Source organism: Lagenorhynchus albirostris, chromosome 10 (genome assembly GCF_949774975.1).
Source record: "Lagenorhynchus albirostris chromosome 10, mLagAlb1.1, whole genome shotgun sequence".
In the NCBI taxonomy this organism is placed as follows: Eukaryota; Metazoa; Chordata; class Mammalia; order Artiodactyla; family Delphinidae; genus Lagenorhynchus; species Lagenorhynchus albirostris.
The window spans coordinates 598,160-619,582 of NC_083104.1; the positions used below are offsets into that span (position 1 = coordinate 598,160).

General features: G+C 46.4%; 1 protein-coding gene across 1 annotated transcript in view; it reads right to left on the reverse strand.

Annotated features, from left to right (window-relative positions):
* The window catches only part of TXNRD3 (thioredoxin reductase 3), a 52,261-nt gene extending 31,203 nt beyond the window's left edge, over positions 1 to 21,058 (reverse strand). The window contains exons 1-5 of the mRNA XM_060163070.1: positions 20,860 to 21,058; positions 18,925 to 19,045; positions 15,643 to 16,144; positions 2,466 to 2,526; positions 1,388 to 1,497 (exon numbers count right to left, since the gene is read on the reverse strand). Coding sequence (XP_060019053.1) covers positions 1,388 to 1,497; positions 2,466 to 2,526; positions 15,643 to 16,144; positions 18,925 to 19,045; positions 20,860 to 21,058 — 993 coding nt within the window. The remainder of the gene's footprint in view (positions 1 to 1,387; positions 1,498 to 2,465; positions 2,527 to 15,642; positions 16,145 to 18,924; positions 19,046 to 20,859) is intronic.
* Between the last annotated feature and the right edge of the window lie 365 nt (positions 21,059 to 21,423).

A 21,423-nucleotide genomic window follows, 5' to 3' on the forward strand; every position in this document is an offset into this window, starting at 1 on the left:
TCCACCTGTGCTAGTCTTCACCTTGAGAACAATTCTCATGCATCGGCAGCAGGACATGCACTTTGAAGCTTTTCCTGGTTTCTCGTAAACTGACCTAAATCTCGCAACTTCCTATACAACACAAACAACTTGCTTTTCCTGGTCGGGAGGCTGACCCTGCAGCACATTCTCTTGTCCACTTGGCTCTCCTGGTGGTCAGAAGAAGCTTAGATGAGGTCAGAGGCTCCACATGTGACTAAACAACAGTTCTGTCTGCGCGAAGTCGGCTGCTCAGTCCCAACACACTGGCTTTCGAGTGGGCTCATCCTGGGAGCGCAGTGGAAGTGCCACATGACCACAGACCCAGCAGATGCCTCGTGCACGGTCCCAAAGCCGGGTGGCCTCCTGCTTCCAGATGCCTCGTGCACGGTCCCAAAGCCGGGTGGCCTCCTGCTTCCAGATGCCTCGTGCACGGTCCCAAAGCCGGGTGGCCTCCTGCTTCCTAGGGGCCCGTAGGGAAATCCACCTCAACAGCGGCTGTCCAAGGGAGAGTCTTGTAGTCTCGAAGTAGAACTGACATCTCTACAGCCCCAGACCATGCTCTGACAGCATCTTCCCAGCTAGGACTGGCAAGATCAGCAACTCCAAAGGTGTTCAGAGGCTGTAAACTATGGTACTTACCACCACGTGAGTTGGGTTATAGCTTCTAGGACACATAGAGCAGGCTGTTACTAGATAACAATGCCAATCCCAGGTTAACATACAACGTAGACAATCTTTTCTCCCGACAAAAATATAATTCTTAATTGAAATCTAAATATAAGTATTTAATCAATCACTGATTATTACCATTTGCATACATATATAAAGGCTACAAGAGCAGAATTTTAATAAAAGCAAACAACTAGTTAAAATACAGACCTTATTTAATAAATAACAATTTTGATCTGTCTCTACTTAACCGAATGATTCCTGTTCATTTCTGCATTCTAGGAATCAAACAAGCAAAGCTTTGCGAAGCTCGCAGGGTCAGCAGCCTTGGTAGACGTTCTATGCACCCTGGACCAGAAGGTTAGTGTTGAGCTCATATCACTAAACCTTGAGGAGGGAAGAGGCCTCGTTTCTGTCCCATCAGGAGGAAGAGAGCAGCGCCGCTGACCTGTCTGTCCTGCAACCTCACTCAAAACCTCCTCCTTCTCAGCTTCTGAAGTTTGAATTCGTAGAAAAGCTAATTTCCATTAAAGCAGTCAAGATTATCTGATAACCATCCTACAGGCTTTTGATTTTACAAGCTCCAAAAGACACAAATGAATCGACTTCTAAAAACCATCTCCTCCCCCTTTTAAATATTTTTTTTAAGACAAAATTTGAACAAACAGCATTCCAGAACACACGATACTATCATTACCTGGAAAGTTCGGTCACATCCGCCCACGTGCACTTTATTCACAAAGATATTGGGCACGGTCCTCTGATTAGTGATCTCTGACAGCACCTCTTGAACACTGGCCCCATCATCTAAGGAATAAATGATTAAATATGTAAAGCACTGCAAAGGTTCTAAGCCTTTGTGAGCTGAGCTGCAGTGTTAGGACACTCAGACACCCACGTTTGCACACCCACAGAGGTCAGCACGCCATACAACTTTATAAATGATGACTCGACAGGGGAAAACACTCAGGTGTCCAAAAGGAGCCTTAAAGAATAAAGACCAGTCTACTGACTCCTTTTAAAATAAACACTTCTAGATTAGATTGATTTATGATCCCGTGAGTAGGCAGAGACGATAAGAATCCTCTCTAAAGAGCAAACGTAACGCACAATCCACCTTAACAGTGGTAACTCAGAAAACACCTCCTGCAATTGCATTTGGAAACTCTTCATGATCATATTCCCTGAAAGCAGAACTGGGCCATAAGTACTCCAGGCGCCCCACTCGGGATACGCTTTAGAAAAGTTTCAGAGACTCTAGAACACTTCACTTATTAAAGTGAACTGGCTAAAAGGAGGGTGAAGTCATGAAGGCTCAGATCAGGGTTCTGTTCACCATGACGTCTCCCACTCCTGCAAAACACATGCCCGTGTAAAGTGCACAGATGACAGGACAAAAGCATAAAGCTGACGTGTTGCCCCTCAGGGGTGATACACTCGGGAAACAGGGGCAGATTCACTTCATTTATCACAGCTTAATGTACTGTGCTAGAAAGTTGGCAGACACATCTGAGATGCCTGAAGGACTTCCAGCTTACCGGCTTATACATCTTCCTTCTAGTCCCTCCCCTCAAATGCAAAAAACATAAACAAAAAAAATCTACACAAATTATTTTCATATACAGGTTCATTCTCTGCGGGGTTGAACGTAGATGAAATCAGCTCATCTAACCGAAAGAGACAGGAGTAAGTGGAATTGAATGAGGCAAACGGAAAGAAGTCAATCTTGTTGACCTTTATTACAAACAACAATGTGTACTAATCATTCTACTTACCAACTTGATCAAGTTCCAAGATATTGCAGTCAACTCCCAGGGAAGAAAAGAGTTCTTTAACCTGCAACAAAAATGCACCTAAGGTTCACTCTCACGAAGATTAGACAGAGCTATGAAATACGGGCATAGTGACAAGGGGTGTTCACAACAGATGTTCTTCAGCAACATAAGCTCTGGTCTATGTTCTCCCCTCTCCTCTATGCATCTTCCCAGGAAAACCTCACCCCACCTCTTTCCTTCCTTTACAATCTGCATTCTCGATTTCCAAATCACTAACTTTTGCCCAAATCCCCCTTCTGATCTCAGGACAAGCAATATTTCTCCACCTGGCTGACCACAGGCACCTCACGTGCAGCATGCCCCAAATAAAATTCATCTGTTCCCACATCACTGTTCCTCTTTGTGGTTTCTGTCGACAGTCATTAAGCCATTCAACAAACACTCAACCATCACACACCTACTATAGAGGTCACCCATTGTTCTACATACTCAAGATACAACAATGAGAAAGACACCATTCCTGCCCTCCAGCAGGGGAAACAGACAAGGAAATGGACAATTCCACCCTGTCACCATTCGCCAGTTGCTTGAACACAAAACCCTAGGTCCCTGCTACCCAAACGGGGCACCAGCAGCGCGGGCATCGCTAGGAGTCGTCAGACATGCAGACGCAGGCCCTGGCCGCTGATCTGCGTTCTGAGAACTCTGCAGAGCGTGGACTGTGAGTCACTGCAGTGCTTCCCTGTCCTGCAGTGCCTCCCTCCCCTCACTAACTCCTCATCCACCAGTTAATTACTAAGTCTCGACAGTCCTCTACATGGACCTAGGTCACCTTTCCAGTTCCCCACAGTGGCTGTCCTCAGCCAGTGATACCTATCACGGGGACTTCTCAGCTCTCTCCTAGGGGTTCTCTAAGCTGCAGCTGATGAGGTCAGCTTTCAGCAGGGCTCCAACCCTTCACCGCCCTCAGCCCTCAAGGTAAAGCCCAGGGGCTCCAATTCCAGGATGGAGGCGTGAGGAACCTGGCAGACCTGCTCCCTGGCAGACGTCCACAACTGGTGGAACTTGTTTAAAAAGAGCCATCTCGAAATTGAGGGCACACAGCAAATAAGGAAACATTTATTGAAGAAAATCTACTAGATGTCAGTAAGAGCGGGAGAGTCTGAGGCACCTGAGCCGTGACCTGCGCCTTCTCTCCTCTGCCCCCGTCAGCATGATGGAAGCTCCACTTCAGGTGAACGTGGCCAAGGGAACGGGGCTGCCTGTTCCCTGAGATCCCAGCCACCAGAAGGGTCAGGCCACCACCATTTCCCAATCTCCCCACAGCTGTGAGTGGCAGAGGCTATATTCCCAGGGAGCGTGGCCAGCAACACGGGAAAAGCTCCCTTCCTTCAACCACCCCTACTAATAATCCAAGTTTCTATCCCAGGCAAAAACGCCGGGGCCCTGATCCGCCTGGCCCCAGCCCACTGGTGGGGCAAGGCTCCAGGCTGGGAGAGGCCACCGCCTCACCAGAGCTGCGCATAAAGCAGGTTGTCCCTCCAAGACAAGGAGTCGCTGTCCCCACCCCAGCTCTGGAGCAAGGGCTCAGAGACTCTGCTCAGGGCAAGAGGTAAACCACAAGATCAGAGAGCTCCGAAACTCTACCCAAAGGAACGGACTTCATTTGAAACACACTGTGGGGAAGTTCACGTCTAAAGGTGCAACTGAAACAATGGAGATTTCAGTGGTGAGCAGTTAAGGGTAGGCTGGTAGCTCCATCCTCTGTAGCCAGCTGGTTTACCAGAGAGCCAGGGAAGGACATATCGGACAACAACCCTTCTAGGGTCAGAACAAACTGCAAACTTGTCTCAAAAACTACAGCTGCAAAGGGGCCCAGATTTAATTAGATCAGCAAAGGGAACAATTTACACACCAGGGCATTGTCAAAAAACAGCAGAGCAACTAACCTGCAATTAGTGGAGCCTAACACCTGGCGTGACACTGACAGGGTCAGAAAATATAACACAGACGCCCAGCGAGAGCCCTGCTAAACCCCTGTTATCCCAGGGTGGCTGCGTAGACCCAGGGCTGCACCTCTGAGGAACATGGGAGGCTCCATCTTCAGGTGGAAACAAACTTCCCCCAATAATCCAGCCACCGCACTACAAAGAAATAAACAAGCAAAAACAAGCCACAGAGAAGGAGGGGTCCGGTATCTGGAGCTGCTATCATGCATTACCTAAAATGTCCTGGTTTCAACAAAAAACATTACCAGACATACAAAGAAACAGGAAAGTGGATCCACACACAGGAAGAAAAGCAGCGAGAGAACCTGCCTGTGAGGTCCCAGATAGCATGATGAACCAGCAGAGCAGCCACTGTACCTACATTCAAGGAACTAGAGAGAAGCGTGCTGCAGGAGATATGGAGGAAGGCATGATGCTAATGTCTCATCCAGTAGAAAATATCAATAAGGAGACAGAAATCATATAAAGGAACCAACTGGAAGTTATGGGAAAGTACCACAACAAAAATCAAAATTCCACTATAGTATCTCAACACCAGACTTGAACCGGCAGAATTAGCAAACCTGAGGACAGATCAGTGGAGATCATGCAGCCTCAAGCCACAGAGAGAAGAGATACAGAAGAAGGACAGAACCTTAGAGAAATACGGGACCGCATTAAGCACAATGTATGCGTGGTGTGAAAACCAGTAAGAGACAGAAAGAAAAGGGCAGAAGAAACATTTGAAGAGATACACAAAAACATCCCAAATTTGACGGAAAATTGCAATCTAAATCCAAGGAGCTAAACGATGTCAAAGTAAGATAACTCAACGAAGCTCTGGGAGCTGGTCAGAGATCTACAGCAACCAAGGAATGCTCAGTGAAGAGCGAGCCCCATTTAAATGGCAGAGAATTCTGTGGTGCTTTCCATCTCCCCAGTGCTGCACCGCACAGTAAGAGGGGAGCAGCAGCCTGGGCCCCCGTCGCTCTCACAACGTGGAGAGAGCAGAGAGGCCCTCGCCCCCACGTGAGGGCTGCCTGAAGGACTGGTCTCGGTGAAGCCTCACTGAGACTGAGTGAAAAGCACACATACAGACCCAGGGAAGGTGTCCAGAAAAGGCCTCCGAAGAGCGTAGGCCTCCACGCTGCACTGGTGAGGGCAGGTCTTCCCTAACTCGGAGCCAGTCTGTGAAGACTGGGAGAGGTGGCCGCATTTACAATGCCAAATTTTCGAGAAAAGATCACATGCATACAAAGAAAGGGAAAAAATGACTCTCCAAAAATGTCCCTGAACACATACAGACTTCATTCTTACTAGACAAAGACTTGAAAACAACTGTCTTAAATATGCTCAAAGAGGAAAACACAAAGAGCTGAAGGAAATCAGGAAAATGATATACGAATAAAATGAAAATATCAGCAAAGAGATAAAAATAACCAAACAGATAGAAACTCTGAAGGTGACAAAGGCAATCAATGAATTACAAAATTCACTAGATGAATTCAAGAGCAGGGTCAACCAGAGAGAAGAAAGAATCACCAAACTTCAGGACAGGCCTTTGGAAAAGATTAGGTCTGAGGAGGAAAAGGAAAGAAGAAAAATGAACACGGAGGAAGGGACTTGAGGGACACCATTACACAATATACACGTTATGGAAGCCACAGAAGAAGAAATGGGGCAGAGAGCTTATTTGAAGAAATAATGCCCCAAAACTCTCCAAATTTGAGGAAAGACATGAATATACACATACAAGAAGCTCAAAAAAACCCAAGAAGGGGACTTCCCTGGCGGCATCGTGGTTAAGAATCCACCTGCCCATGCAAGGGACACAGGTTTGATCCCTGGTCCAGGAAGATCCCACATGCCGTGGAGCAACTAAGCCCGTGTGCCACAACTACTGAGCCTGCAAACCACAACTACTACTGAGCCCACGTCCCACAACTACTGAAGCCCGAGTGCCTAGAGCCCGTGCTCCACAACAAGAGAAGCCACCACAATGAGAAGCCTGTGCACCACAACAAGAGTAGCCCCTGCTCACTGCAACTAGAGAAAGTCCATGCACAGCAATGAAGACCCAACGCAGCCAAAAATAAATAAATAAATAAAATAAATTTTAAGAAGCCCCAAGAAGGATAAACACAAAAAGACTCACACCAAGACACATTACAATCAAAACGTCAAAAACCAAAGACAAAAAGAGAGTCTTGAAAGTAGCAAGAGAACAGCAGCTCGTCACCTACAAGTGATCCTCATTAAGGTTGTAAGTGGATTTCTCAGTAGAAACCTCATAGGCCAGAGAGAGCTGGATAATATATTTAAAGTTCTGAAAGAAAAAGACCAAAAACAAAAAAAACAACTATCAACCAAGAATTCTATATCTGGCCAAAAAACAAAAAAAAAAGTCCTTCAAAAATGAGGGAGGGGCTTCCCTGGTGGCGCAGTGGTTGGGAGTCCGCCTGCCGATGCAGGGCACATGGGTTCGCGCCCCGATCCGGGAGGATCCCACGTGCCGCGGAGCGGCTGGGCCCGTGGGCCATGGCCGCTGGGCCTGCGCGTCTGGAGCCTGTGCTCTGCAACGGGAGAGGCCGCAACACTGAGAGGACCGCGTACCGCAAAAAAAAAAAAAAAAAAAAAAAAAAAGAGGGAGAAGCTAAGATTTTCTCAGATAAACAAAAGTTGAGGGAGTACATTAATACTAGACCTGTCTTGCAAGAAATGCTATAGGCAGCCCTTCAAGTTGAAATGAAAGCATGCTAGACAGGAATGCAAAGCCATATGAAAATACAAAGTTCTCACATAAAGGTAAACATATACAAACATACATACCAGTATTACTGTAATTTTAGCTTATAATTACATTTTTTACTCTTCTATTGGATTTAAAAGACGTAAGTCAGAAAACAACTGTAAGTCTATGGATACACAATACATAAAGATGTAATCTGTGACGTAACATGAAGGGATGAAGGGGGAGGGGTCAGAACTGTAAAGGAGTAAAGTTTTTGTATGTGATGGAAGTTAAACTGCTATCAGTTTAAAATAGATTATATATTTAGGATGGTATATGTAATTCCAATGGTAACCACAAAAATATCTACAAAATGTACACAAGGGAAACAAGAAGAGAGTCAAAAAGTATCATTACAAAAAATCGACTGAACACAAACGAAGACAGTAAGAGAGGAAACGAGGGCCCCAAACTACAAGCTATGCAGAAAACAAATACCAAAATGGCAAAAGCAAGTCCTTCCCTAACAATAATTACTTTAAATGTAAATGGATTAAACTCCCCAAACAACAGACACAGACTGACAGAATGGACAAAAAGACAGGATCCAACATTATGCTGTCTAGAAGAGACTCACTTTAGAGCTAAGGACACACATAGGCTGAAACTGAAAGGATGGAAAACACTTGCCAAGCAGATAGTAACCAAAAGAGAGCTAGAATGTTTATACTAATATAAAACAAAATAGACCTTATGCCAAAACTGGTATAAGAGACTAAAAAGGACATTATATAGTTTATTATTATTATTATATATATATATTTTTGGGGCTGCATTGGGTCTTTGTTGCTGTGCACGCGCTTTCTCTAGCTGCGGCGAGTAGGGGCTACTCTTCGTTGTGGTGCGTGGGCTTCTCATTGTGGTGGCTCCTCTTGTTGCAGAGCATGGGCTCCAGGCACATGAACCTCAGTAGTTGCAGCACACAGGCTCAGTAGTTGTAGCACATGGGCCCTAGAGCATGAAGGCTCAGTAGTTGAGGCATGTGAACTCTAGCTTGCACAGGCTTCAGTAGTCGTGGCATGTGGGCTTAGTAGTTGTGGCTCATGGGCTCTAGAGCACAGGCTTGAGAGTTGTGGCAGAGGGGCTTAGTTGCTCCACAGCATGTGGGATCTACCCAGCCCACGGATCAAACCCATGTCCCCTGCCTTGGCAGGCAGATTCTTAACCACTGCACCACCAGGGAAGTCCAAAAAGCACATTATATGTTAAAAGGACATTGTATGTCAATTTACCAAGAAGACATAACAATCATAAAAATATATCCACCAAACCTCAGAGCTTCTAAATATATGAAGCAAACACTAACCAAACTGAAGAAAGAAACTGATAGAACTAAATTATAGTAGAAGACTTTAATGTTCCACTTCCAAAAATGGATAGAACAACCAGACAGAAGACCAGTTAGGAAACAGAGGGCTGAAAGAACACAATAGACCAACTGGACCTAACAGACACATTACATAACACTCCACCCAAAAAGCGTAGAATACACATTCTTCTCAAGTACACATGGAACATTCTCCACGATACATCATAGCCAAGGTCACAAAAGAAGTCTTCATAAAAAGATTAAAATATATAAAGTATCTTTTCTTATCACAGCAGAATGAAACTAGAAATCAGAGCACAAGGAAAACTAGAAAATTCGCAAATATGTGGAAATTAAACATCACACTCTTAAACAATAAGTCAAAGAAGAAGTCACAAGGGAAATCATAGAATATCTTGACAAGTGAAAATGAGAACACAACATACCAAACCTTATGGGATGCAGTGAAAGTAGTGATAAGAGAAAAACTTACAGCTATAGATGTTTACATTAAAAGAGAAGAAAGACCTTAAATCAACAACCTAACTTTACACCTTAACTAGAAAAAGAACAAACTAAACTCAAAGCTAGCAAAAGAGAGGAAATAAGAGCAGAGATAAACAAAACAGAGAACAGAAAAACAATATAGAAAATTAACAAAACCAAGAGTTGGTTCTTTGAAAAGATCTACAAAATCGACATACCTTTAGCTAGATTGACTAAGAAAAAAATAGAGAAGACTCAAATAACTAAAATCAGAAATAAAAGAGGCAACATTACTACTGTCTCTACAGAAATATTACAAGACAGTACTCTGAACGCTCTAACACTAACAAATCGGATAACCTAGATAAAACTGATAAATTCCTAGAAACATGGAACGTACTAAGACTGGATCATGAATAAGTAGAAAAGGTGAATACACCTGTAACTAGTAAGGAGACTCAATCAGTAATCAAAAGCCTCCCAATGCAGAAAAGCCCAGGACCAGATGGCTTCACTGGTGAATTCTGCTGAACATATAAAGAAGAGTGAACACCAATCCTCCTCAAACTCTCCCAAAAATTTGAAGAGGGAACATTTCCAAATTCATTCTATGAGACTGCCATTGCCCTGATACCAAAGCCAAAAACATCACAAGAAAACAATGGACCAATATCCCTCATAAACATTGACTGAAAAATCCTCGACAAAATAAATACTAGCAATAGGAATTCAACAGAGTATTAAAACTATTATACACTATGATCAAGTGGGATTTATTCCTAGAATGCAAGGATGGTTCAACATACAAACATACATTAATGTAGTACACACCATGTTAACAGAATGAAGAGAAAAAAACCCACATGATCATTTCAGTGGATGCAGAAAAAGCGTTTAAGAAAATTCAACACCCTTTCATGATAAAAACACTCAAAAGGCTAAGAATAGAAAGAAATTACCTCAGCATAATAAAGGCCATATAAAAAAGACCACAGCTAACATCAGACTTGATGGAAAAAGACTGAAAGCATTTCCACTAACATCAGAAACAAGACAAGGATGCCCACTTCCGCCATTTCTACTCAATATAGTACTGAAAGTCCTAGCTAGAAAAATAAGGCAAAAAATAAAAGTAATAAAGGGCAACCAAACTGGAAAAAAAAAGTAAAATTATCTCTGTTCACTGACAAAATGATCTTATATGTATAAATTCCTGAAGATTGTACAAAATACTGTTATAACTAATAAAAAATTTAGGAAAGTTTAGGATACAAAATCAACAGACAAAAATCAGCTGTTTTTCTATATACTAATAATGAATAATCCAAAAAAAGAAATTTAAAAAATAATTCCACTTACAATATCATGAAGAAGAACATTTAGGAATAAACTAGGAGGCAAAGACTTGTGCACTAAAAACTACAACACACTGCTGAAACAATTAAAGAAGATACCAATAACTGGAAAGAAATCCTATGTTCACAGATTAGAAGACTTAATGTTGTTAAGATTTCAATACTACCCACCCAAAGTGATCTAATCTCTATCAAAATCCCAACAGTGATTTTTGCAGAAATAGAAAAATCCATCCTAAAATTCATATAGAATCTCAAAAGAGCCCTGAATAGCTGAAAAATTCTTGATAAAGAAGAACAAAGTTGGAGGTCTCACACTACCTGATTTCAAAAATTGCTGCAAAGCTACAGTAACCAAAACAGTGCGGTACTGGCATAAAGACAGGCATGAAGAGCAGCAGAAGAAAATACACAGCCAAGAAATAAAGCCTCACATATAAGGTCAAATAACTTTTGGCAATGGTGTCAAGACCATTCAATGGGGAAATACAATCTTTTCAATAAATGGAGCTGAGAAAACTGGATATCCATATGCAAAAGAATGAAGTTGGACCCTTACCTAACACCATATATAAAAGTCGACTAAAAATGGATTAAAGACTTAAATGTAAGAGCTAAAACTATAAAACTCCTAGAAGAAAACATAGGACAAAAGCTCTATGGCATTGGATTTGGTGGTATTTTGCATATGACACCAAAGGAATAGGCAGCAAAAGAAAACAGAGAAATTGGACCTCATTAAAGTTAAAAATTTTGTGCATTAAAGGACACTATCAACTGAGTAAAGAGGCAACTCCAGAATTGGAGACATATTTCAAATCACATATCTGATAAGGGATTAACATATAAAATATATAGAGAACTAGGGGCTTCCCTGGTGGCGCAGTGGTTGAGAGTCCACCTGCTGATGCAGGGGACATGGGTTCGTGCCCCGGTCTGGGAGGATCCCGCATGCCGCAGAGCGGCTGGGCCCGTGAGCCATGGCTGCTGAGCCTGCGAGTCCAGAGCCTGTGCCCCGCAATGGGAGAGGCCACAGCAGTGAGAGGCCCGCGTACCGCAAAAAAAATAAAATAAATAAATAAATAAATAAATAAATATATATATATATATATATAGAGAGAGAGAGAGAGAGAGAGAGAGAGAGAGAGAGAACTAAAACTAAACAAACAAGAAAAGCCCCAATTTAAAAATTGATCAAGTACTTGAATAGACAGTTCTCCAAAAGAGATACTGTCCGTTAATAAATGGTCAATAATCATGTGAAAAGATATTCAACATCATTAATCATTAGAGAAATGCAAATCAAACCACAATGAGATATCACTTCACACCCATTAGGATAACTATTATCAAAACAAAAACAGTATAAAAAACAGAAAATAACAAGTGTTGGCCAGGATGTGGAGAAACTGGAACCTTTGTGCACTGCTGGTGGGAATTTAAAATAGTATCGCCCCTATGGAAAACAGTATGATGGTTCCTCAAAAAATTAAAAATATATAGAAATACCATATGAGCCAGCAATTCCCCCTCTGGGTATAAGCCCAAAAGAATTGAAAAGAGACCCAAACAGATATCTGTACACCCATGTTCACAGCAGCAATATTCACAGTAGCCAAAAGGTGGAAGTGACCCAATTGTTCATTGATGGACGAATGGATAAAGAAACTATGGTCTATACAGACAGTGGAATAGTATTCAGCCTTAAAAAGGAAGGGAACTGTGACCCATACTACAATAGGCAGTCAGAAAACGACAAATACTGTACGATTCCGTTTATATGAAGTCCCTAGAGGAGGCAGATTCCTAAGACAGGAAGCAGATGGTGGGGCCAGGGGCTGGGGAGGGATGGGGAGTTACTGTTTAATGGGGACAGAGTGTCAGCTGGGGAAGATGAGAAAAGTTCTGTGGTTGGCTGGGGGTGATGGCTGCACAGCGATGTGAATGTGCCTGACGCCACCGAACTTAAAATGGTTAAAACGGTAAGCCTTATGTTACGTGTATGTTACTACAGAACAAAAGAGCTAACCAATGGAAGTATACATTTAATCCACAGATGTATGAATTAAGGTTGGGGAAAACGTGGCTTACAGTTAATGTGGGGAAGGGGCTAAAAAATGAGGGCGTGTTTTTCACTATTTCCCTTGGGCCATGGTCTTGCATGTGGCTCACAGGAAGTTCCCGCCCGGTCAGGTGCCCGCACGTCCAGCCCACCCCTCACACTGCTGCCAGATTCCAGGTCACAGGTCAGACCCTTTCACTCCTCACAAGTCTGACATCGTGAAGTCCACACTTACTACCACGCATTTTTAGGTATGAATACTGCTGAGAAACTGAAGTTCGGCCATTTGCCACTTTACTCTCCTGACTCCCTTTCATACACCCTGTGTTCAGCCCCACTATTTTCATGGCCTCATCTCCTACCTTTGCTTATAGGAACTCCTCAGCTAGATGCTATTCCTTGCCTACATCCACCTGATCCCTCAAGGACCAGCTTAAACATCACGTCCTTAATTTTTCTGATCCCCACAGAAGCAGCTGTTTTTGCCTCTCATTCCCACAGCACCTGTCTCGCACACGTGTTTCTTTGGGTACCTGAGAAGTGGCTGATTACAGCTCCATTAGACCACGAGTTCTTGGGAGGCAAGGCCACAGTTTATTCATTTCTGCAGCGCAAATCACTAAGCACCCAGTTACACTTGCTGAATGACATTAGCGGCCCAATAAAGGAACAAACCTCTCTACCTGACTCTGCACAGGTAGGGATGTGGAATACGGTGTCCAGTCTGGGTGACACATTTAAGCGGTTCATGGTCAAACTACTGCACAATCCATTTAGCGAAGGGTCACATGTAAAGACAAATGACATAAACACATGAAAAGCTTGGCCAGGAAAGAAAAACACTCAGGGAAAATACTGAAATATCTACCATCCAAGTAGAAGCCAGACTCTTAACTCTGTGCGCTGGAGCGACAATCACCTCCAAAAGTGAGCAAATGTTTCAGGGAGACATTCTGTGCACTGGAGCGACAATCACCTCCAAAAGTGAGCAAATGTTTCAGGGAGACAGATTTGGGCTCAATTTTTTAAAAACTCCAGTAAACAGAGCTGTCCAATTATGTAACAGGACTCAAAGTAGTGGCCACGTTGTTGGAAGGGGTGACGCACACAGAACAGAAAATCATCTGTCCTAAGATTTTCTGTGTCAGCAAAGGTTTGACCAGAACAATCTAAGGCTGTTTATTCACTCAACTCACTTACCTGCCTACTACTCTAGGCCCCAGCGACACAGCAGTGGCCAGGCACAGTTCTGACTGCTTGGCCCTTTTATAAGCTCCAAAGGACTACTCAAATACGTAGAGAAAGAAGACAGAGGCTAGAAAGAGACCAACACATATGTGAGAACCTGATAGGTGATGAGTGAGCATTCAAACCACCGTGGAAAGAATGGACTCTCCAAAAAATGAAGCAGGGACAACTGACAAGTTATAAAGGAAAAAAAGAACTGGATCCCCACACGTCCTCAGCTTCACGTCCAGGTGGAATTAAAGAAGCGGGGTGTGAAAAGCACACTCTAAAACTTTCAGGAGCTAATACAGGAGAGTATCTTTATGACCTCAGAGTAGAAACAGGTTTCTTAAATAAGACACAAAAAGCACAAACCAGAAAAGAAAAAGAGTGATAGTCAACCACGTTAAACTTCCAAACTTCAGTTAACCAAAAGATCCCGAAAAGAGAGCAAAAAGAAAAGCCAAATCTGGGTGATTTTCCAATACATATCACCAGACGACTAGCATCCAAAATACATAAAGAACGCCTACAAATCAGTAACAATAAATAAATAAAACAACCTAACAGAGAAATAAGCAAAATACCTGAACGTTTGGCAGAAGAGGAAACTCAAATGACCCGTGAACACATGAAAAGATGTTCAGCGTTATCAGGGAAATGCAAAGCTAAAGCCACAATGAAATACCATCTCATAAACGCCAGAATCCAATAATAAAATAGATCAACTGTTGGCAAGGATGCAGAGTAATGGGAACTGTTAATACCCTGCCAGTGGGAGGGTAAGTGGTAAGACCACGTGGAAAAACATTCTGGTATCACCTCGTTAAGGAAGAAATCATGCTTCCTCTGTGGGCCAGCCGTTCAGCTTCAAAATGCCTACTCTAAAATAGCGAGTCTTGTGTACGTGCACCGGGCCATACGGTAAGAATAGGCATAACCATGTTGTATCGAAGAGCAAAATACTAGAAACAGCAGAACTGATACACTGTGGTTATGAGTCATCCTAGGGAAGAGTACAGTAATGAAAATTAACAAACCCCAGTTACAGGTACTAACATGCATCAATCTCTAAAACATAACTGTTGAAGGAAAAAAGTGCAGAATACAAATGCATGATTCTACTTAACATAAAGTACCAAAACAAGCCCAAAGGCACAAAGTACGGTTTAATGATACATATGTTTGGCGGCAAAACTGTAAGGAAAAGCAAGTAATTCTGGCTAGTGGTCACCCTGGTGGGGGTGGGGGTGGTATATGAACCAGGGGGCTCAGGAGGCTCCTGCCGGAGTGTGGTCTTCCTAGAGACACTGGAAGGTGCACGTGCGGGATACACGTTTGCCTGAACAACGTATAAGTCAATGGAAATCTGAAAATAAGACTGAAAATCATAATTTCACGCACCTATCCCAACAGTTTATGCTTGTGCATCTTCCGCGTATTATTTTGACTCTCAGTAACGTGAAGTACAGCTCAAATATGCAAGGTGCCGTCATACAGATGGGTCTGGCTTCCAGAGGCTCACTGCTCAAACTCACAACACAGGTGCAGTGAGGGGCCGCGTGCAGTCCGGCCCACACTGCCGCTGAGGCGCCAAGAGCACCAGGGGCACGCGGTCGGGACGGGACCAGTGCCGGCCTCTCCCCGCTGCTCTCCTCCCAGGACAGGACCCGTGAGACCTTTTCCCTCCGGATCCCCCGCCCACGTCCACCAGGCTCGCGGCCAGGGCAGGACAGCGGCTCTCGCCCGCAGGCCCGTCCGGAGGCTGAAGGCAGGACCGCGTGGCCCAGCCGAGGACGGTGGGGCCGGTGTAGCCTTCCGGACCGGGTCCGCGGGCGAGGGCGGAACGGACGGGCCCGAGGCCCGGGGAGCGGGCGGACACGGACCAGCGGACCCGGGCAGGGGTGGGGGGCCGCGGAGGCGACGGACCAGTGGGCCCGGAAGCCCCCGCCCGCCTACCCGCGCACTGTGCGGACAGTAGCTCTTGCTGAAGATGACCACTCGGTGGCCCTCGATGAGGCCCAGCAGGCGACGCCGAAGCTCCTCGCGGGCCGCGGAAGACAGGCGGCTGGTCCCGGGGGTGGACAGGCGGGCCCGACGCCCGGGCGGCGACCGCGGCACAGATACGCCGCGGACATTGCCCAGTCGGCGGTTGGGGGCGGCGCCGCTCGCCGGTCCCGGGGACGTCTGCGCCCGCGAGGGCGGCGGCGACTGCGGCGGCAGCTGCGCCAGGGCCGCGGTGTCACTCCCGGCTGGGCCGGGCCTGCCCGAAGAGGAGACACCTGCTCCGGGAGAGCGGACGGAGGTTAAGCAAGGACCCCGAGTGCCGCCCACGCCCTGCAACGGCCGCTCGCCCCGCCCCGGCTCCGCCTCGCCCCGCCCCGGATCAGCCCCGCCCCGGATCAGCCCCGCCCCCGGCGCATGCGAACTAGGTCTCTGCCTGGGCTCTGTGGGCACTCGCCTGCCCTTCGCAAAGGGGCGGGTGCCAAGCTGTATGGTCTACTTATCCCAACGTTGGTATGCGCACCGCGGGAGCGCCCAGTCTCCGTGTGATCTCCCAGGGGCGACCCCTGTGGAGGACTTACTTCCACTCTTACTTCCACTCCACAAACCCCTTTAGGCCACCTTAAAAATAGATATATGGTCTTCAGTGAGGATGGATGTCTCAGTCTTTGGAAAGAGTGAATAAATAAAACCATCTTTAGGAAAGACGGCTATCTTTTAAAGCTTATATCCAGCAAAGTAAATAAAAGTACTACTGTGTTTCTTATCGCTACGAAGTTTTTAAAGGAATTTCCTGGGTCGCTACCCCTCAGTGCCTACTGCATAGCATTCTGGGGGCACTCCTAATAAAGGGACCCTGAAGTCACCTGTGCCGGAACAGGAATCCTGTATCCATCATTTGGGTGGCTGGGTGGGGGATCTCAGGGCTAACTTGCTCACCATGACTCACAGCACCCTGCGGCCGTAGGATGAATGTGTTAAACCCCAATAAAGAGAGACATCCAACCACAAGACCAGCAGGCGTGGCCTGCTCCCTCTCAGGGGTCACCTCCCGACACCTTGTGGTTCACGGTGCTTCAGCCACACTGGCTTTCTCCCTGTGCCTCAGTTATGTCAAACACAGTCCCGCATTAGGGTCTTTGCATTTTCTGTTTACTCAGCCTAGATGTCCTCCCTCATCCAGGCAAATCTAGCTTTTTCTAGGGGACAGTATGAGAGGGAGATGCCTGGGGTCATTTCTCAGGCAGGCCGAGGTCAGTCCAGGTCTCCTGCTGACCATTCACTCACAGCCCCTTGCACGTTCCTTTCTAAGTATCACCCACCTTACTGTGGAATTGGCTTTATGGCTACAAATATGATAGTAAGAAGGAGAAAGGGCTGCCCACAGCTTCAACTTAGGTTTATTGTCCTCAACACCCTTGTGCCACATTTGTTATGTACTTGGCCCTGAGGATGCCTCTAACCTTAGTTTTCAAAGTTTAAGAGTTTCACAGTCAGGCCTCCTTAAGATTAACCATCCCGTCCCCTTCCCGTCCTCGGCCTCCAGTCCTCTCCTTGGCCAGAGGCTGGGTCATTGAGAGAAAGGATAACACATTTCTTTCTGCTTCCCTGCTTCCTGGGTTTTCCTTTGTATCCTGTTCATGGCCTTACATCTAGTTGATCCATCAAAGCTTCACTGGTGGGCCTTTCAGAACTATGACACTGTTTCTAGGAAACTGTATTTTAATTAAGCTCTGAAAAAGCACAGGCTCTGAAGCCAGACAGCCTTGCTCAGAATCCCAGCCCCACTGCTTCCTAGTCAGCGGTCCGAGACAACAGTCATAGGATGAGACTAATACCAGTTCCTACCTCACAGGGTTGATGTGAATTTACAAGAGTCAAGACACATAAAGTGCTCAAGACAGCATCTGGCACCTGGTGAGCACACAATCAGTACATGTGTGAAGTTTCATTATTTACTCCTCCCAACAGCCCCAGAAAGGAGGGATCATTGTCTCCACCTCACAGGTGAGACAGCTAAGGATGGAGATGAGAATACGATCTTCCCAAGGCCACACGGATGTCAGAGGAGGGGCAGACTCGGGTCTCGGGCCCCTCCCTCTGGGGTACTGCCTTCTCCAGAGTCAGCACTGCAATTCCCTTCAATTCCCTTTATTATGTAAGCCAGCTCGAGTTGTGGTTTTTGTTACTTGCAATGAAAAGCATCTTAACATATAAAAATATTTCACGATTATGATGTTAGGTGCAGAAAAATTCATGACTCATAATTTCTTAATGGAGTATATTTTTTATATGAAATATCCTTCTTTGTCCTTGTTAACTCTTCAGTCGTTAAATTCTATTTTTCCAAATATTACTGTGGCCAAATCTACTTTCTTTTGTTGGTATTTATAAACATATCATTTTCTATCCTTTAATTTTCAACATATATTTGCCTTTTTCTTCCATAGTTGTCTCCTGGGGCAGGAAACAGCCTAATTAATCACCTCTTATCCCTTGTAAGTCCTTAATTCACTGAAGTCAGATTCAAGAAATCAGATGATAGAGCCAGGAAGACATTGACACAGAAACTAGATTAGTGGTTGCCTCGGGTTGGGCAGCAGGGGAGAAAATAGGGAGGCATGTGGAGTGATGGCTAAGGGTTATAGGATTTTTTTTAGAAAAAAATGTTCTAAAATTGTGGCGATGGATGCATAACTCTGGGAATATACTAAAAGCCTTTGAATTTACTTTAAATGGGTGCCTTTCATGGCATGTGAATTAAGTTGTTAAATAAAGAAAATACAAATAAATAAAACAAGAACCAATTAGAAAACTAGAACTCTTAGAAATTTGATGTATTGTTGCCAAAACTTATTTATATATAAAAATATTGTATATAATATAAATTATTATGTATATTATATATAAGTATGATATGAATTATACATAATATAATATTACACAATTATTATTATCTGCACTTATATATTTCTATGTCTACACACGTGTCTATGTATAAGAAAATTTCCCACAATATGGCACAATAAAGAGGCAGAAAATATGAAAGAAGAAACCAAAAAAATCAATCCATGAGGTTACAATGTCTGTCCAATAGAAGCTCCAAAAATATAGACAGAGAAAAAGGGACAGAAATAGGAAAATAATAGTAATAATAGGAGACAACTTCCCAGCACATGAGCCTTCAGGCCAGAAGGGCCCTCTGAGTGCCCAGCATAACGGATCAAAAAGACTCACATGACGGCAGCACAAAATTTCAGAATATCAAGGATAATGGAAATATCCTCCGAGCTTCCAAAAAAGGTGGGTGCAGGGGGGATGCATTTGGCATCAGACGCCTCACCAGTAACTCTGGGTGCTGGGGGGAAAAGGAACACCACCTCTAAATTTGTGAGGAACGTTAATTTTGCACCTAGACATCTAGAGCAAGCCAATGTTTAAAGGCAAAGTAGAGGTGTTTTCAGACATAGAAGGACTCAGGAGGTTGACCCTGCACAGAGCATTTCTCAAGAAGTTATTTGAGGCTCCCCTTCACCCAAATGAGGAGCTAATCCTTGAAGAAATGCTCCAGGAGGAAAAGGTGAGTCCACCCTAGGAGGTTACTGAATGGAAGCCGTTGCAGGAAGCCAATCCGCCATCTCACAGAGCAGTTGTTTCAAAGAGAAGGAGGAAAATCTTCAGGAAAAAACCGGAGACTGGGCAGCAGCCCCCTGCTGCCCCTCAGTGCAGAGGGCTCACCAGCCCGGCCTCTGCGGACACCCAAACTTTACCCAGTCTGTAAAGTTTCCTTAGTGGGAGGATGCTTTCCTATCACCGAGCCCCAGAAGGCAGAGAGTGGGGGAATAACCCAGAGACGTGGCTACCCAGCTGGGTGACATTGTGTGGGTCCAGGACGGGCAGAAAAATAAAGGCAGTGGGTGTGTCAGTCAGCTGTTGCTGCGTAAGGAACCATCCTTCATCAACAACCCTCAGTGTTGCTCGTGATCTGAGGTGGCAGGGTTCTGCCCTTCTGAGCTGGGCTCTGCAGGGCTTGCTGCCGTGTCAGCCCTGAGTCAATGTGCCGCCTCACTCCTCTCCATGCAGCTTCCTAGCACATCCGGAGATTCAGCTGAGACAGCTGGGTGACTCATCCTGCAGCAGCCAGGCCCAGAGATCTCTGAGAGACAGGAAGCATGCAAGGCCTCCAGAGGCCTTGGCTGGGAACCAGAACACCTTCTCTTTTGTGACTTCCTGTCGACCAAAGGGCCAGAGGGAGGTACCCTGCCCTTCCAGTGACAGGACAGGCTGCAGTCCCATCACTGAGGACATGCACCCAGGGAGGGAACAAAACCGGGGCTTCTTTTGCCAACAGTCTCCCACGGGGAAAGAAAACAAGGATTTCAGAAGGTAGCAGAAGGGGACCTCTCTTTCTCGGTAGGCTCTCTTTTCCTTTCCCCTGTGCACGGGGCGCGAATGGACCATTTCCTCCGGCAGTACTCTGGGTGTTCTGAGTCGTTCAGACTTTGCTGTGCTTCTTTCCGTGTTTTCCACACGTGGAGGAGCCTTTGGTCAGCCCAGCACGGATCCCCTGAGCCAAGGGACCCACCAGAGTGGGATTCAGGTCCCGCTGGAGCAGAGATTCACTTTCCCCTCCCAGGCATGGAGGCAGCAGAGGGTCAGGCTGGGTCTCTCAAGTGAAGGGAGAGCTGCACACCCCCGCCCGTTTCCTGGCCTTGATCTTTCCAGAAAGCAGCCGGGAAAGGTAGGGGCGAGGTCTGAGTCACGGAAATGCCTGTTCAGGCGGAACCTTCTGAGTTCCTTTAAGTTACATAAACGGAAGTCGGGCCGGCAGGTCCGACTGCTTTTTTTTTTTTTTTAGAAAAGGTGTCAACAGTTTCTTTGCCTTGGAAATGCCTACGCTCCAGAGTCCTTAGTAAACAGTCAGGAGGGGATGGTGGCATATTCGCACCGCGGCCCCCAGCCCTCCAGGGAAGGGGCGGAGGACGCTCTGCTGTTACTGAAAGCAGAGCCTCTCGCCGACAGCGCGTGGCCTCCCTCAGGTCCCAGCGGGAAAGGCGGCCCCGGCCCCGAAGGTAACTCCGCGGGGAGGGCGGAGCCCGCTGGGGGAGGCCTGCCCACCGCGCCAGCCCCGGGTCCCCGCGGGGAGACGTCGGCCTCAGGCCCGGAAAGTACCGTTCCCGCACGGCCCCGGGGGATTCTTGGACAACTGGGCCGGGAAGGGTGCGGCCTCAGATGCAGAGCCGCTGTCAGCCAGAGCGAGCGGCGGACTGGAGCGCAGCGCGGGACCAGGGCTCGCCGGCCGCTGGGCGGACTGGCTGCGCTCTCCGCGGTCGGTTCCCGGAGGTGATTCCTCTGCCGCAGGCGCGCTCATCTGTCAGCGCCCGTGCAGCAGGGCCCGGGGCCTGGCACCGCTGCAGGATTCCTGCCGGGATTCCGCGCGTTCCGAGGCGCGTCCGCCTGCCGAGCAGCGCCGCAAGGACGTCCCCGACTGGGGGCCGGCCCGGCGTCACTTCTGCGGCCGGCCATCAGGTGGCAGTGGCCGCTCGGGAAGCAGGCGGCGCGAGGCGCTTCCTCTCCGCGCACCTGCGCGCAGGTGCGTCCCCGCCGCCCGCGCCGGCGCACCTGGGCGCCTCGGGACGGCGGGGGCCGCCCCCCGCAGGATGTCTCCCCGTTCAGCAACCCTCGCTCCGGGTCTGGATTTCTCCTCTTAAACAGGTCAAGCCCGTCTCGAGTTCA